Source organism: Capsicum annuum, chromosome 3 (genome assembly GCF_002878395.1).
Source record: "Capsicum annuum cultivar UCD-10X-F1 chromosome 3, UCD10Xv1.1, whole genome shotgun sequence".
Taxonomy (NCBI): Eukaryota; Viridiplantae; Streptophyta; class Magnoliopsida; order Solanales; family Solanaceae; genus Capsicum; species Capsicum annuum.
Window position 1 is genome coordinate 206628365 of NC_061113.1, and position 14577 is coordinate 206642941.

The window sequence follows — 14577 nt, forward strand, 5'->3', positions numbered from 1 at the left end:
AACCAACAAGAAAGATCCCTAATTACAAACAAAGAGCACCCTTCCTTCCACGACATGTGGCAAGTATCAGGCCTCAGAATCTAGAAACACTAAACACATAATCTTTGATGAACTTCTAATCCTAATTGCTTTTTGAGCTAGTTTGAAGATATCTATTCCGACCACCACTTCATCTTTAATCCTTGCAACAACATCACTGAGACTAATATTGATTTTCTTGAACAATCTTCAATTTATGGCACGCCAAGCATAATACACCATTCCACTTATTAGAGCAGCAATAATTTTCTTTATAAACTTTCTCCAATGCCTTTTCTTTACAAATTCTAGCACTTGTTTGATCCCTACAGCAGGTAACTTAATACTTGCCCACTGCATCACTTCATTTCAGACTTCACATAACTAACTGCAAGTGACAAACAGATGGTGGTTGATTTCAAGATCTTGTTTATCACACAAACAACACACAACGTTATCAACAGGGATATTCATCTTGATCAATCTTTCCTTTGTTAGTAACTTATTGTGCATAGCTAATCAGAGGATGAATCTCTGCTTGGGGAGTGATATTGCACTCCAAATAAGATTAGTTATGCCCACATTCACTTGATTTTCTAACATGGCTTGATAGCTCTTTGTAATTGAATATTGCCCTCTTGCGGTGAGTATATATCTATCTTGCACATACCAGCTTCTCATACCTTCCTTGAGGAGCATCAATTTTCTCCAATACTAGCTACTATCCTATGGAGCTTTATGTGCCCATACATTGAGATCATCTTTTATGTATATATCATGTACTCATTTCACCCATAAGTTGTCTCTCTTTTGCACTATTTGCCACAGTAACTTACCAATTGAAGCCACATTCCGCTTACCACACTCCTTGATATTTAAAACCCCATACTTCTTAGGAACATAGACTTTGCTCCAAGCAATTAAAGGTACTTTTCTCTTCTCTTTAGTATTTTCCCACAAGAACTCTCTACATTTGCTACCTACCTCTTTTACCACACACTTTGAGGCAAGATGAAAATTGAATCCCAAAAGCTGTGTATTGAAGACAATACTGCAAGAACTACTTGCAATCTTCCTGCATATGACAGTCTTCTTGCATAAGTAACTCTTATCTTCTGCACTATTTTTTCGATCAACAGGTGGCAATCTAGTTTGGACCATTTCTTAGAGGAAAGAGGTAATCTGAGATATATTATAGGAAGAGTACCCTGTGTGAATCCAATCAAGGACATTAGTTGAGTTTTAACATTCTCCTCCATGCTAGCTAAAAAGATATTAGACTTTTCCATGTTTGCAACCAGCCCTGTAACTGCACTGAAATGAGCTAGAGCTTCTTTGACTCGGAATAAAGGCCCAAGAATATATATCTATTTTCTGAATATAAAAAAATAATAAAAGTAATTAGAAAGTAGATTATAAGTAATATTTTTTACTTATAAAAAATTAAAATTATATATGTATTACGTCGTTTCGGTTTGATTTTATTTTTCTAATACCAACCCAAACCAAGAATGATCGAATTTTTTTTGCCAACACCAAACCAATCAAACCAAACTATAAGTCGATTTTTTTCCTCGGTTTGGTTTGATTTATCAGTTCGGTTTAACTTAACGGTTCGATTTGTACACCCCTAAGAATGATTATGAATGAAAACAAAGAAGATTTATATATACACACATGTTGAATTCTATTATGCCGACAAAAATAGTGAAGAAATTGAAGGTTAGAAAATCAAGTATCCACCAATCTCGACATGCAATCGAATCAAGTTAGATGAACATCAATCATATTCTCTCAATAGGCAAACCAGTCTGTTCTCTAGTTTAACGTACATCTAAATATTTATAGAAGTATTTTTTAATATAGTCCTATTTTAGGAATATTTTTCTAATTGAATAGTAGAAGGGAAAATATTAACTAATTCTCCTAGTATATATTTTAGGAGTTCCATGTATTTTAGGAAGTATAGTAGAAAATAAAATATTAATTAATTCTCCTACCGTATATTTTAAGAGTTTCATATAATTTAGAAAGTCTAGTTAATATAATAAAAAATAATTAAATAATAAATTAAAAAAATAGTGAAAAGACAGTTTTGTCTAAAGAAGAATCTTTTAATGAAGGGTAAAAAGTTCAAATCACTTTTCTAAGGATCTTCACATTTTTAATAAACTAGACAAGTGTACATGCTTTGCACGTGTGCATCACGTTAAGTAATAATAAATGTATATAGAAAGATCAAACTATTGTGCGTATGTTATATTATTAAGTATATAACTTTAAAAAAATAACATAAATTTTTTAAAGATAAAAAGTATACTTAAAAGATAACTTTAATTATACATACTGTGAAAATATTCAAACTTTCAATTTTAATAAGAAAAGAATTAATAATAAACTTAGTTAGTTTTAAAATATTAAATATTAGAGCAAAAAGCAACTGACTTTCACTTTAAAACCCTATCACTTACCCTTTTGAACAGTTTTTTTTTCTGTTTAATGGAGGAAATAATGTTCTTTATATGTATAGTAACGTACCCTTTGATTTCTCTTGCGCCAAACATATACAACACACTACAACAGCCATCCTCATTACACTTCAGCCCCTGAAAAATTTCCATTCAACGCACACACTCCTCATTAGACTAACTTTGGCATCAAAACATATTATGTTAAATATCTTAGATATCTAATTTCAATTTAAATATTTTGGACATATTAAAAGAGATACGGTACTTTTAGCTATTCCACTAAGCCTAAATCATCTACTAACTTTCTACCCTAATTCATGACTTTCGTATTTTGCCTAATTACCTCAACTCATCTTATTATTTCCTATAGATTGGTCTGATTCAATTATCAATTTAAAGTCCACTTGTTATATTCTTTTGGTCTTTCTCTTTTTGTGATTCAATCACCTTGAACATAGTACCCTGTATAACTCTATTGATACAAAGACACCTTGACAATCAGGATTATTGTGCAAAGAGTATGCAAAAGCTTCTCTCAAATACCACATATCTAAACAAATAATTTTTATATTCAGTTGGGTTAAAAATTCGTAACTAAATTATGTAGTGGATATTATCGTCTTCCAAATTTAAGAAAATTATTGTTTCAAGGCAAAAAAGACTTGAAATAATTAAGAGATGCAAAATTTTCAAGCAAATCGTGAAATAAAAAATATACAAAAATTAGAAACACAATGAAAAATTAAGAATGATATCCACCAAATAAAAAAATCGTATAATATACCAACAGATAATACATAATTTAGAAAATCATGCAAATTGCAATATCATCAAAGAATAATTGATTAAAAAGAAAATTCAAGAATACGTAATCAAATTTAAGAAATTATAAGGTTTAATATTAAGCTGATGAAGAACCAAACCAATTTAAAGTCATCCGATCAAGAATCAAATCAATTTAAAATCAAATAAAGAATTACAATTGATGATAACTTGATAAACAATAGAGTTGTGGGAGTTGAGAAAAACTCAGTTTACGTTTATTGTTATTCTTATATAGTTGTAAGTTTCTAACTAATACGAATTCTATATGGAATATTTCACTTGAAAGGAAAATTAAATTAATTAATAATTTGAGAAAATAATAAAATTGTCTAAATTAATTGGTTTAAATATAGTAAATTTTATTTGGTTTATATTCAAGTTGATTCCTTATTTGGATAATTAGTTCAAATCAATTTATTCTTTTCCTATTCGATTTTGAAAAAAAAAAAAAAAAACTAATTAGATCCAATTAGTAATATTTTTACGTTTTTTTAGAAAAAGAAAAGGGATTGTTAGTGTATTCAGGGAAGAAAAACTTTTATTTTTAAGGAATGTAATTATTTAAAGTTGTGTAACTTTCCATTTATTTAGGAGTTTTATTTCCCATATATTTAGAGACCAAATTTTTTCATAGATTTATTGTAATCAATATTTAATATTACAATAATTTGAGTAAAATAGTAAAAAGACAATTTTGTCTATTGCAGAATTTTTTTTAATGAAGGACAAAAAGTTCAAATCACTTTCTTAAAGGACTTCACACATTCAATATATACTAGTTAAACCGCATGTGCTTTGCACGTGTAACTTTTGATTATTTAAAATTAGATAATTTTGTCTATTGTAAAGTTTTTTAATGAAGTGCAAAAAGTTTAAATCAATTTTCAAAGATCTTTTACACTTTAATATAATAATGTAAATATAATTATATATACATGGATCGTCACTTTTGCGTCTGTCAATACATCGATTCGAACCATATTTATAGTACGATTATTTTTTTTATTTTTGTATATGTAATATTTTTTCTTATTTTTAAAGTTAAATCTTTAAAGAATCTTGATTATTTACTTAAAACTTTTAAAAATTTAGTACTTTTTATATTTTTCTTATTCTAATGCTTTCATATTTTATTTTCAGATTTTTCAAAAAGTTGATTTAGAATTTTTAAACTAATGAAAAAGGCATTAGTTGTCATTAATTGTGATGTCTTCTAATAAAGAAATGTTTTATTGCAAAAAAAACATTAAAAAATTAGTAAAAGGATGATTTTGTCTAAATTAGAGACTTTTAATAAAAAACAAAAAGTTTAATCAATATTTCTAAGACCCTTCACACTTTTAATATAGTATAGATATAGATATAGATATATAGTACCAATTTTTTTTTTACAAAAAAAAGTACAAATTTTTAAGGTAAAAAGTGTACCTAAAAAGTGGCATATATCACCCTTTATTCAAGATTTTTATTCTTTCATGCCCTAATTTTATCCAAATAGAATAAGTTGGACTTAATGTCATATTGATGATTAAAAAATATTTCAAATCAAAATAATGTATTCTAAAATATCAGAACTTATACCTACGCACTGTATTGATGTTATGTATATGTTGAGTTGTCTATAAAGAATATACTATTGCTTATTACTCTACAACTTTAAGAACAAATTTAAGGTAGCACAAATCATAAGCAAATTTATCTTTGTATTGACTGTTTTAAAAGCCTAAACAAATATATCATAGATATAGATATAGATATAGATCGCAGATATAGAGAATTTTTATTAAAAAATAGTATATTTAACTCATTTAGATTTAATTTAGTACTTCTATTAATTGTTTATAATCCAAATATGCATTAATTCAAGTTGAACACAAGATTAAATTTTCAAGTCAACATTAAAATACACAAAATTAATAAAAATCACAGAAGTACTATACTAAAATGCTAATCGAGATGTCGATATGAAAGAACCATTGCAGCATTTTTGTTTTCTACTTCTCATCTTCATAAATTACAATTCTCAATGTCATCAAGATCCGTAGGTTCGAAAGCACTTCAAGAAAATAAGGTCATTTTGCTTTTACTTGACACTTGAAAATGTCTTGAAAATACTGAATCAAATAGAAACAAAGTTAAACGAACCAAACATAAATAGTTCAACTCCGTGTTCAGTGGCTACTTTTTTTAAAATCATTAATCAAAAGAATTAAATCAAAATTTGATAAAATCAAATCAAAGAACAGAATGTGCACTCTTAATCAACACCTTAACAACATAAATCGTACTAATATGAATGAGAAATAAAATTTAGAAATAACATGCCTTCAAGTCATCTCGTAATCGACACGAAGTCTGAATCACGCACTCACATAATTTTTCTTTACCTGTACATCATGCGAAAGACAACAATTGAAATTATAATAAATCATTCGATAAAGAAAATGACAATAAAAGATGCATACTATTTAATATAATTGACCTACAAATTAAGAACTAATATTAAAAAAACACAAACACACTTACATAATTTTTCTTTACCTGCACATCATGCGAAAGCCAACAATTGAAATTATAATAAATCATTCGATAATAAAAGATGCATAATATTTAATATGATTTACCTACAAATTAAGAACTAATATTAAAAAACACAAAATTTAATCTTCTCTTGAACATACTCTTTAACAATTAAATTGTGAATTTATTCTATTATTTGTTGGGAAAAAAAGAATGCTCAATATATAGAAGTCCAAAATTTTTTCTTTTAAAATAAAGTTGATCAAACATGGGAGAAATTTAGTCTAATTAGGGAAAATTTTCCATAAATAACTAATTATTGTAGAAAATCAAGACTAAAAAAACTTAAAAGAACTCTTGATTAAATCAAAATCCTACTTGTTTTCTTTTTCCTATTTTGGTCGTACAATACAACAACCTGGCACTATTCTTAGTTTTCTTTTTTCTTTTTGAGGTGAGACGTGTTTTCTTATTAAAAATATATATGTATTTTTGAATTTTGTAAATCTTCTTAAAATCAAATTTAGCTGATTTGAAATGCTTAAGTTAATGAAAACTATTAATTATTATTAATTCTAATAAAGAAAGATTTTACCATAAATATATTTAATTATTTTCAACTCTTAAATATTAGAAAAAGAATGCTCAATATATAAAAATTCAAAATTTTTCATTTTTTTAAAAAAAGTTGATCAAACATGGAAAAAAATAAGCCTAATTAGGGAAACTTTTTCCATAAAAAAACTAATTATTATAGAAAATCAAGACTAAAGAAATTAAAAGAAAAGAACATTAAGGACTTAATTAAATCAAAACCTTACTTGTTTTCTTTTTCCTATTTTGGTCGTACAATACTACAACCTAGCAATATTCTTGGTTTTCTTTTTTCCTTTTGGAGGTGGGACATGTTTTCTTATTAAAAAATATATATATTTATTTCTAAATTTTTTAAATCTTCTTAAAGTTAAATTTAGTTGATTTGAAATTCTTAAGCTAATGAAAAAAATATTAGGTGTCATTAATTCTAAAGACTTTTAATAAGGAAAAGTTTTACCATAAATATATTTAAATATTTTCAACTCTTAAATATTAGGAAACAAATAGAGAAAATACGATTTTGTCTAAAGCAAACTTTTAATGAAGGACAAAAAGTCCAAACAATATTTCTAAGGCCCTTCACACTTTTAATATATTATAGATTATAGATTATAGATATAGATATATAGATATATAAATTATAGATAATTAGTTATTTATTTGAATTATATTTTTTAATTTATTATATATACATAAAATTTTTTTGCACATTCATATGTCGAAAAACAAACAGTTTTAATCATTCAGTTTTAAAATTTAGAGACAACATTTTAATCATTTAGACATGCATACAGATTTCTGAATCTTAAAAACACAAATGCAGCCTTACCCTAAAAAGGGTCTATATATCAAAGAAATAAAATTTGGGGTCTAAATCCTCAATTGCCTCTTGATCAAAAGCCGCCTTTTAATTTGAGCCCAGCATAACTTACTTGCATGTAGGACTTACTGCTCCAAACTGCCACACAAATAAGTAAACTACCAACACAAATAAGTATAAGAAACCGGGTTTTAGGAATGCATACTGTAAATATTACAGAACCTGCTTAAGGGATTTGAAATACATGAATATCACCAGTCACCACTAAATCGTAATAGCATCGACCTGGAATATTGACACCTTACGAGGACCTGACCTGAAATCATTTGACAATATTTTACAGCAAAGAATAGTACTAGTATTTTCACGAAAACAAAGTGACCTCAGGCTACAATAATGTAAACGTGATTCACAGAACACCATGAAAGATATGGAAACCACACCTTATATGTAATTCAAATCAACAACAACAACAACCCAGTATATTCCCACACAGTGAGGTCTGGGGAGGGTGAAATGTACGCAGCCCATACCGTTACCTCCGAAGAAGTAGAGAGGCTGTTTCCGATAGACCCCCGGCTCAAGAGAGTGAAATAGGATAGCAAGGTCGTAATGCAACTCGAAACAGGATGTATAACACAACAGAAATAAGTGATAAAATAATAACAGTAAATATCAAGGAAAATATACGTAATTCAAATCAAGGAGCTTTAAATGAATTTATTTTGTGACCCAGCTCAAGTAAAGTTCAAGCCACAAAAAGCAACGACAGAGCATCAAATGTTATTACGAAACAACTGGAGATGAATTTAGTCCGACCTAGACCTACTGAAGCTGGAAATAGAGAAACTCGCATGGCTAGACAACTCCTAGAAATGCACATCACGAGAAAAAAGGGCAGCCTACTGACAACTAACAGAGACCTAAACAACCAATGATTTCATACAAAAATTAGCAATTAGAAGCACACGTTTCTTCAATCTACTTTGCTTTCTTGATGAGAGTTGTTGTCCTGAATTCACTGTCACCCCGCACAAAGCTCCACCACAAGTGGGTCGAAGGAATGGTGGTGCCATGCCATAGAGCATGGGCATCCACAAATCCCATATAGGGAGGAAAGTCATATATCTCAAGGAGTGAAGCCAGACCTCCACCAATCACCACAACCCATAATTTCCAGCGTGATGGATGGCAAGTAACCCCTGCCCATACAGCCCATAAGATAAGCTGCAGCATTCCCATTGCCAGACAGACTTTCATGTTTAACCCTGCTATGTGATCAAGCAAGATCAGCCTTTCTACTCCAGACCACTTCGACACATTCATGAAATCCAAAGAGCCACAACAATCATACATCATTTTTACTTCAAAAAAGTGACACAAGGCAAGACAGAAGAAATTCAGTCGCCTGACATATTTCTTTTTTTTTTCGTTCATACACAAATTGCTCCAATAGTCTTTGCATTTTAGCATCATTATTTTATTTTTACACATTACTTACTTCTCCATCACACTTTCTATTGTCAAAAAGCTTTTCATGAGCACCAAAATTTTCTAGATTCTAAAGGTACAATACATAAACACAACTAGACCTCATAATGTTCCAAATATTGCTGACAGATCACGGAATGTAACAACCCTACGGTAATTAGTTTATTGTTACATATAGAGTAGTTGATAATTTTGTTATTAGCATATAAATATCGCTTTGATCCCATAATTATATGAACAGAAAATAAAACCAAAATTTCAAATATGTGATGCAAATGATTTGAGAAATAAACAACAACAACAACAACAACAAACCCAGTGTATTCCCACTTAGTGGGGTCTGGGGGGGTAAGATGTACGCAGTCCATACCTCTACCTCTGATGAAGTAGAAAGGCTGTTTCCGAAAGACCCCCGGCTCAAGTCACGAGATATCACACAAACACATAGTACAGCACAGAAGCAGATGACATAACATGAGAGAAAAATAAAGGAGGTAAGAAAGAACACATTTACGAAACTAATGGTTTTGATGTTACAAACTAATTTTGTATATGATGCAAGGCACATTTCATCATGCAATATCCTACATAAAGTAATGTGAACGTGGGCATACCATAGTCAAGCTGGTAACAATTAAGATACAAGATGTGGGTTGTCACAAATGCAACAAGGGGGGCAGAAACCATTACTCTTGCTGCCTCGTCTCGCACATTAAAGACCCGCAATACAGCCAGGATGAGAGAAAACCCCAACAATGCAACGCCAGACAAATAGTCTAGCTTCTCAGTCAAGTCTACGTCTCTACAAATAATTTCAAAGCATCAGAACAAGTAATACATTCACAAATGAGAAACCATAAGCTATTTGAGAAAATAAGAAAACAGAGGATGTGTTGATGACTTGATAATTTGATGAATACAAGGTACAACTATTTACAAGTTCCCGCTAGGCTTTGAGCTACTGGTAAGAGCGTAGCGCATGATGTGTAGATTAGGCACACGTCAAAGTTCGAACCCGCCGCAAACAAAGCCTGGTTTAAATGGAGAAGGATGGATCCATTTTCTGTCACTGCCCTCAGGGATTTCTCTGCTATTAAAAAAAAGACACTTATTTAGAAGTGTCAAATAACATATGGGCAGTATCAAAACTAAGAACTTAAAACCTTTTATATCTTAACGACCCCCTCAAATTCATTTGGAAACCCCATTTTAGTTAGTTTGACAATAGAAAGAGCAAGCAATCTTTGGAATAGTAAAAAGTCACTTGAATACCATCGGTTCATTTGTGGGTGGGTGTGGTGGGGTTTAGGGGTTTGGGCGGGGGGGGGGGGGGGGGGGGGGGGTTTTTGGGGGGGGGGGGGGGGGGGGGGGGGGGGGGGGGGAGAATCTTATATCGAAGTTCAGATCGTCGGGGCGTTGCTGGAAAGTGCCAGAACAATGTCGGAATCATCACCGGATGAGTTGCCAAAACACTAGCCAAAAAAGGAGTGCCATTAAAATGCTCATTAGAGAGAGGTGTGATGCTGCCACGACAGTCACCAAAAATAGACTCAATGGCTCTGTAACGGTCACCAAAGAAGAAGCATGATGCCACTGAAATAGTCACCGGGAATAAGCATGATGGCACTGGACGAGTCTCCAAAGATCGAAGTAATGTTGCTAAAACGATTATCAGGAAAACATAAGAACTTAAAAACTTGAAAATAGAGCAAGAAAATTTTGCTTTGCTCGGAAGCTGGCATGAGGCCGTCATGTAATAAGCATAAACTACTTAGATCCTCACTAGGATCGTACAAACTTCAATACCATGTGAAAAAGTAAGGGAAGAGCTGTATCTGCGACTTAATAAGTTGATGGAGCTGTCAAACATAATACACAATATATCTTTCTAATGTGGAAGAATATCTTACTTAAAACATTTCCAACATTCCAACTCTGACATTCTAACATTAATGATTAACATTTTAACAAGTGTGAGACCAGTGGTAAGAGACACACATGAGTTTCCCATTACAGTTGTTTTGCAACAGAGCCCTGTGCGAAGCTCGTACCTCTTCATCCTCATTATGGATAAGCTAACCGATAGAATACAGGAGAGAATTGCAGACGAAGTGTTAATCGATGAAATTAGTGAGGATTCAATCAAAGCTCGAGCTATGGAGAAGCACTTTAGCAAGTAAAAGATATAGGATAAGTACGACTAAGATAGAATATATGCACTGCAAGTTTAGACAGCAAGATAGGTGTAAAGTGAAGTTGAGGTGAGATTAGATAGAATTGTTGTGCCTAAATGTAGATAGTTTAGATATGTAGGCTCAATGTTCCAGGAGAATGGAATGGTAGGTGAAATTGTTACGTATATGATTAAAGTGGGTGTTTGAAACTGACAAGTGTCACAAGAGTGCTATATGCTAGGAAGATACCTACCAAAGTAAGGCAAAATTTATGAAATGACTGTAAGGCCAAGAATATTGTATGACAGTAAATGGAGGGCCCCCAAAGCCCAACATATCTACAAGCTGAGTTCCGTAGAAAGGTGAATCTGAAGATGATGTGTGGCAATACAATATTGGATAAGAATAGAAATGATCACATACGACGGAAGGTGCAAGTAACAGAGAGAAAATAATGAGAGAATGCCGCTTGATATGGTTTGGCTACGTGTTACGTTGGCCTCCAAATACACTGGTTCTTCAATGCAGAAACACGATGATTGAGGGTGATATTTAGAATATCTCAGAATCTGGGCAAATCTAGCAAATGATATGAAAAAATGGAAGTTGAAAAGCTATTGTAGGTAATAGTAACGAATAATGCTTGTTAAAAGACTCCTCGTATATTAGAGATATAACCACTAAGGGTATATTAGGGAAGTCATGGTATTATTTAATGGATTTTGAGTCTATGTATAACTAATACATGTATTAGTTATACACCGCACTTAATAAGATGAGATCTAAATAATTCAAATTCAAAGATTTCCCTCTGACTTTCTCTCTCCCACCCCCTCCGGTGGTCCTTCTGACCATCGGAAACCTAGCCTTTTCCTTCTCCTTCTCTTCTCCCTTAACCCAAATTTCGATGGACAACACTATACACTTTGCAGTAGGATTCAAATCTTATGACTTAGAAAGAATCTCAGGTACGGCAGGAGTGTGGTATGAATGGACAGAAAGGAGTATAAATGTTATCACTAGGACCTCTTTTAACAAAAGATTGATGGAGTGGATAGTGCAGACTATGAAAGAGGCATCCAAGATGAAAGGGAACTTTGTTCGCAGATGGAGAAAAATAAAGCCTTTATCTGAGATCTTCATAGCCCGTAATTTCAACAAGTTCGGTCGCTACATCAGCTTGATAAACGTGAGGGGCAGAAGGAGGTCAGTACTTATCATCCGAGCTAACGGCTAATTACGGATAGGTGGACATTGCAGAAAAGGTGGCAAGGTTCATAAGGAATCATAAAACGAAAAACAATACAGAGGAATATAGGCTCTCTGATAGTAATATTCTGTATGCACAGGCGGTTAGGAGTTTTAAATGGGAAAACAGAAATGAGAAGGAAACAGAGACAAGCTATGCAGTCAAACAAGGGGGAATTACCAATATTAAAGACTCCTTAGTAAGCCAGAATGAAGTTTTAAAGAGGAGTTTGGTGGGAGTATTTAATGTCTCTGCTACTCTCTCTGAAGTCAGAAAGTGGTCCAATAGTCTGTGGAAACAAGCACATGGACTAAACATTTATGAGATGGGGAATGGACTCTTTTTATTTGAGTTTACTTCTAAACTAATAGCAGAACATCTGGTGAACAGACCCAAGTCAACGTGGATCAGAATTGTAGGCCTTCCTCTGCATTCCCAAAAGATTTTCAAGATCATTGGAGAGTACTGTGGTGGATCGATCGAGATAGAGGAAGAGACCACACTGCGAAATCATGTCAAATGGGCAAGGGTGAAGGCGCGCAGTGAAGAGAGCAGCATCCCGAAGGAGGTGAAGATCGAGAATGGCGGGGTACTATTTTCGATGCAGATCTGTGCAGAAGCTCTGGCGACGGTGGTTACTGGAGAAGAAAACTGGACCAGCTCCTTTGTTCATCAGTTGATCGAAAAAAACACATTGGATAATAGGAGAAGTTATGTTGATATGACAGACCTGGCAAAAGCTGATAAAATACAGCTGGAAAAAATCAATCTAGGGACATGTGATGAGTCAAGAGGGCCAACCTGGAAGTGTGGGACCAGTTCTTCAAATGCAGCAAAAATAAAAGACCAAGTCCAGGCCTCAACAGAAAGTAAATTAGGCCCAACAAATGAGCCTTTCTTGGGTTTAAATGAAGGAACATGTTACAAGCACATGAGTGGTTTTAATGGACTCCAAGCCATTAAAATCCTAGCGTCTCAGTTCCTGGAAGCAGTGAAAAATTTGGAGTCCACTGTGAATGAAGAATAGATGGGTAAATTAGTGAAAAAGAGACCAGCTAGGGACGACCTACACATGCAAAATCAAGTAGCCACACAAATCAAGGAGACGAGCAACATGCCTAATCAATCTGATAAGGTGAACAAGTTGAAGGGCAAAGAGAAGTCACAACCAAGAGATTCAGATTTGCAGTTGCAGCAAATATTTAATGCGGAACTAGTGGCCATACAAAATTTTGCAGAATTTTGCAGAGCAAGAAGTGATTGAAACAGAGACACCAAGCTGGGTTAACTCGTATATACTGGAGTTGAGTAATACTTCTGGGGTAGCATTTGAAGGATTTGAGAAGGATACTCTAGAACTTCTCATGAGAATTGATGAGAGGAAAACAGTGCTTGATAGCAAGAACCAAAGGAAAGCCATCACCACCCCAAGAAGCAGGGGTATCGAGAAAAATGAGTTGAAAAACCTTCAATCGAGTCTCAATAAAGAGGTTGAAGGAGCAAGGAACAGGGGGAAAGTACTAATTCTAACCTTTAAATGAATATCAAACTGATCACGTAAAATGTGAGGGGTCTTAACAATAATTCTAATAAGAATATTGTTAAGACTTGTTTGCAGAAGTGGAAACCAGATGTGGTTTGCTAACAAGAAACCACGGTGAATAAAGCGGTTAAAGAAATTGCATATCATCTTTGGCCATGCAGATGGATGAGATGTGGATTTATTAAACCAGATGGAAGTAAAGGGGGAATACTACTTATGTGGGATAGCAGGGTCTGGTCCAGCACTAAGGTGGAGGAAGGATCATATTCAATTACTTTCAAGTTTGAACCAACTCAACACTCTTTTGTGTGGTACTTCACTGGAGTCTATGCTCCTCATAATAGGAGTGAGAAGTTAGAATATTGGGAAGAAATGGCTACAATGAAGGAGTTATGTGTAGGTTCTTGGGTTACAGGTGGAGACTTCAACACTTCAACACTGTGAGATACATGATGGAAAGAAGAGGGTGCAACAGAGTCACTAATGTCATGAAAGATTTCTCCAGGTAAATAGAAGATTTGGAACTGCATGACCCTTTTTTGCTTGGAGGGAAATACACTTGGTTCCGTGGAGATAATCATCACAGTGCTGCTAGACTAGACATATTCCTATTTTTAAGGGAATGGGAGGAAAGTTTCAAAAGCATTACGCAAAGCACATTTCCTAGAGCAGGGTCTGATCACAACCCTATTATGCTAGAAAGTGGAACTGGGAACACAGACAACCATACTTTAAATTTGAAAATTGGTGGCTCAGTGTTGATGGCTTCAGTGAGATGGTACAAGACTGGTGGAATAGATTCGAGGTAGAGAGGTTCCCAAACTACATACTTACTAGCAAACTAAAGATGCTAAAACACAAGTTGAAAG

The 14577-nt window shown here is 33.0% G+C and overlaps 1 protein-coding gene across 1 annotated transcript in view; it reads right to left on the reverse strand.

Moving 5' to 3' along the window:
- Nucleotides 1–7147: 7147 nt before the first annotated feature.
- The window catches only part of LOC107865125 (post-GPI attachment to proteins factor 3), a 28682-nt gene continuing 21252 nt past the window's right edge, over nucleotides 7148–14577 (reverse strand). The window contains 2 exon segments of the mRNA XM_047408644.1: nucleotides 7148–8519; nucleotides 9357–9544. Coding sequence (XP_047264600.1) covers nucleotides 8233–8519; nucleotides 9357–9544 — 475 coding nt within the window. The 3' untranslated portion in view covers nucleotides 7148–8232.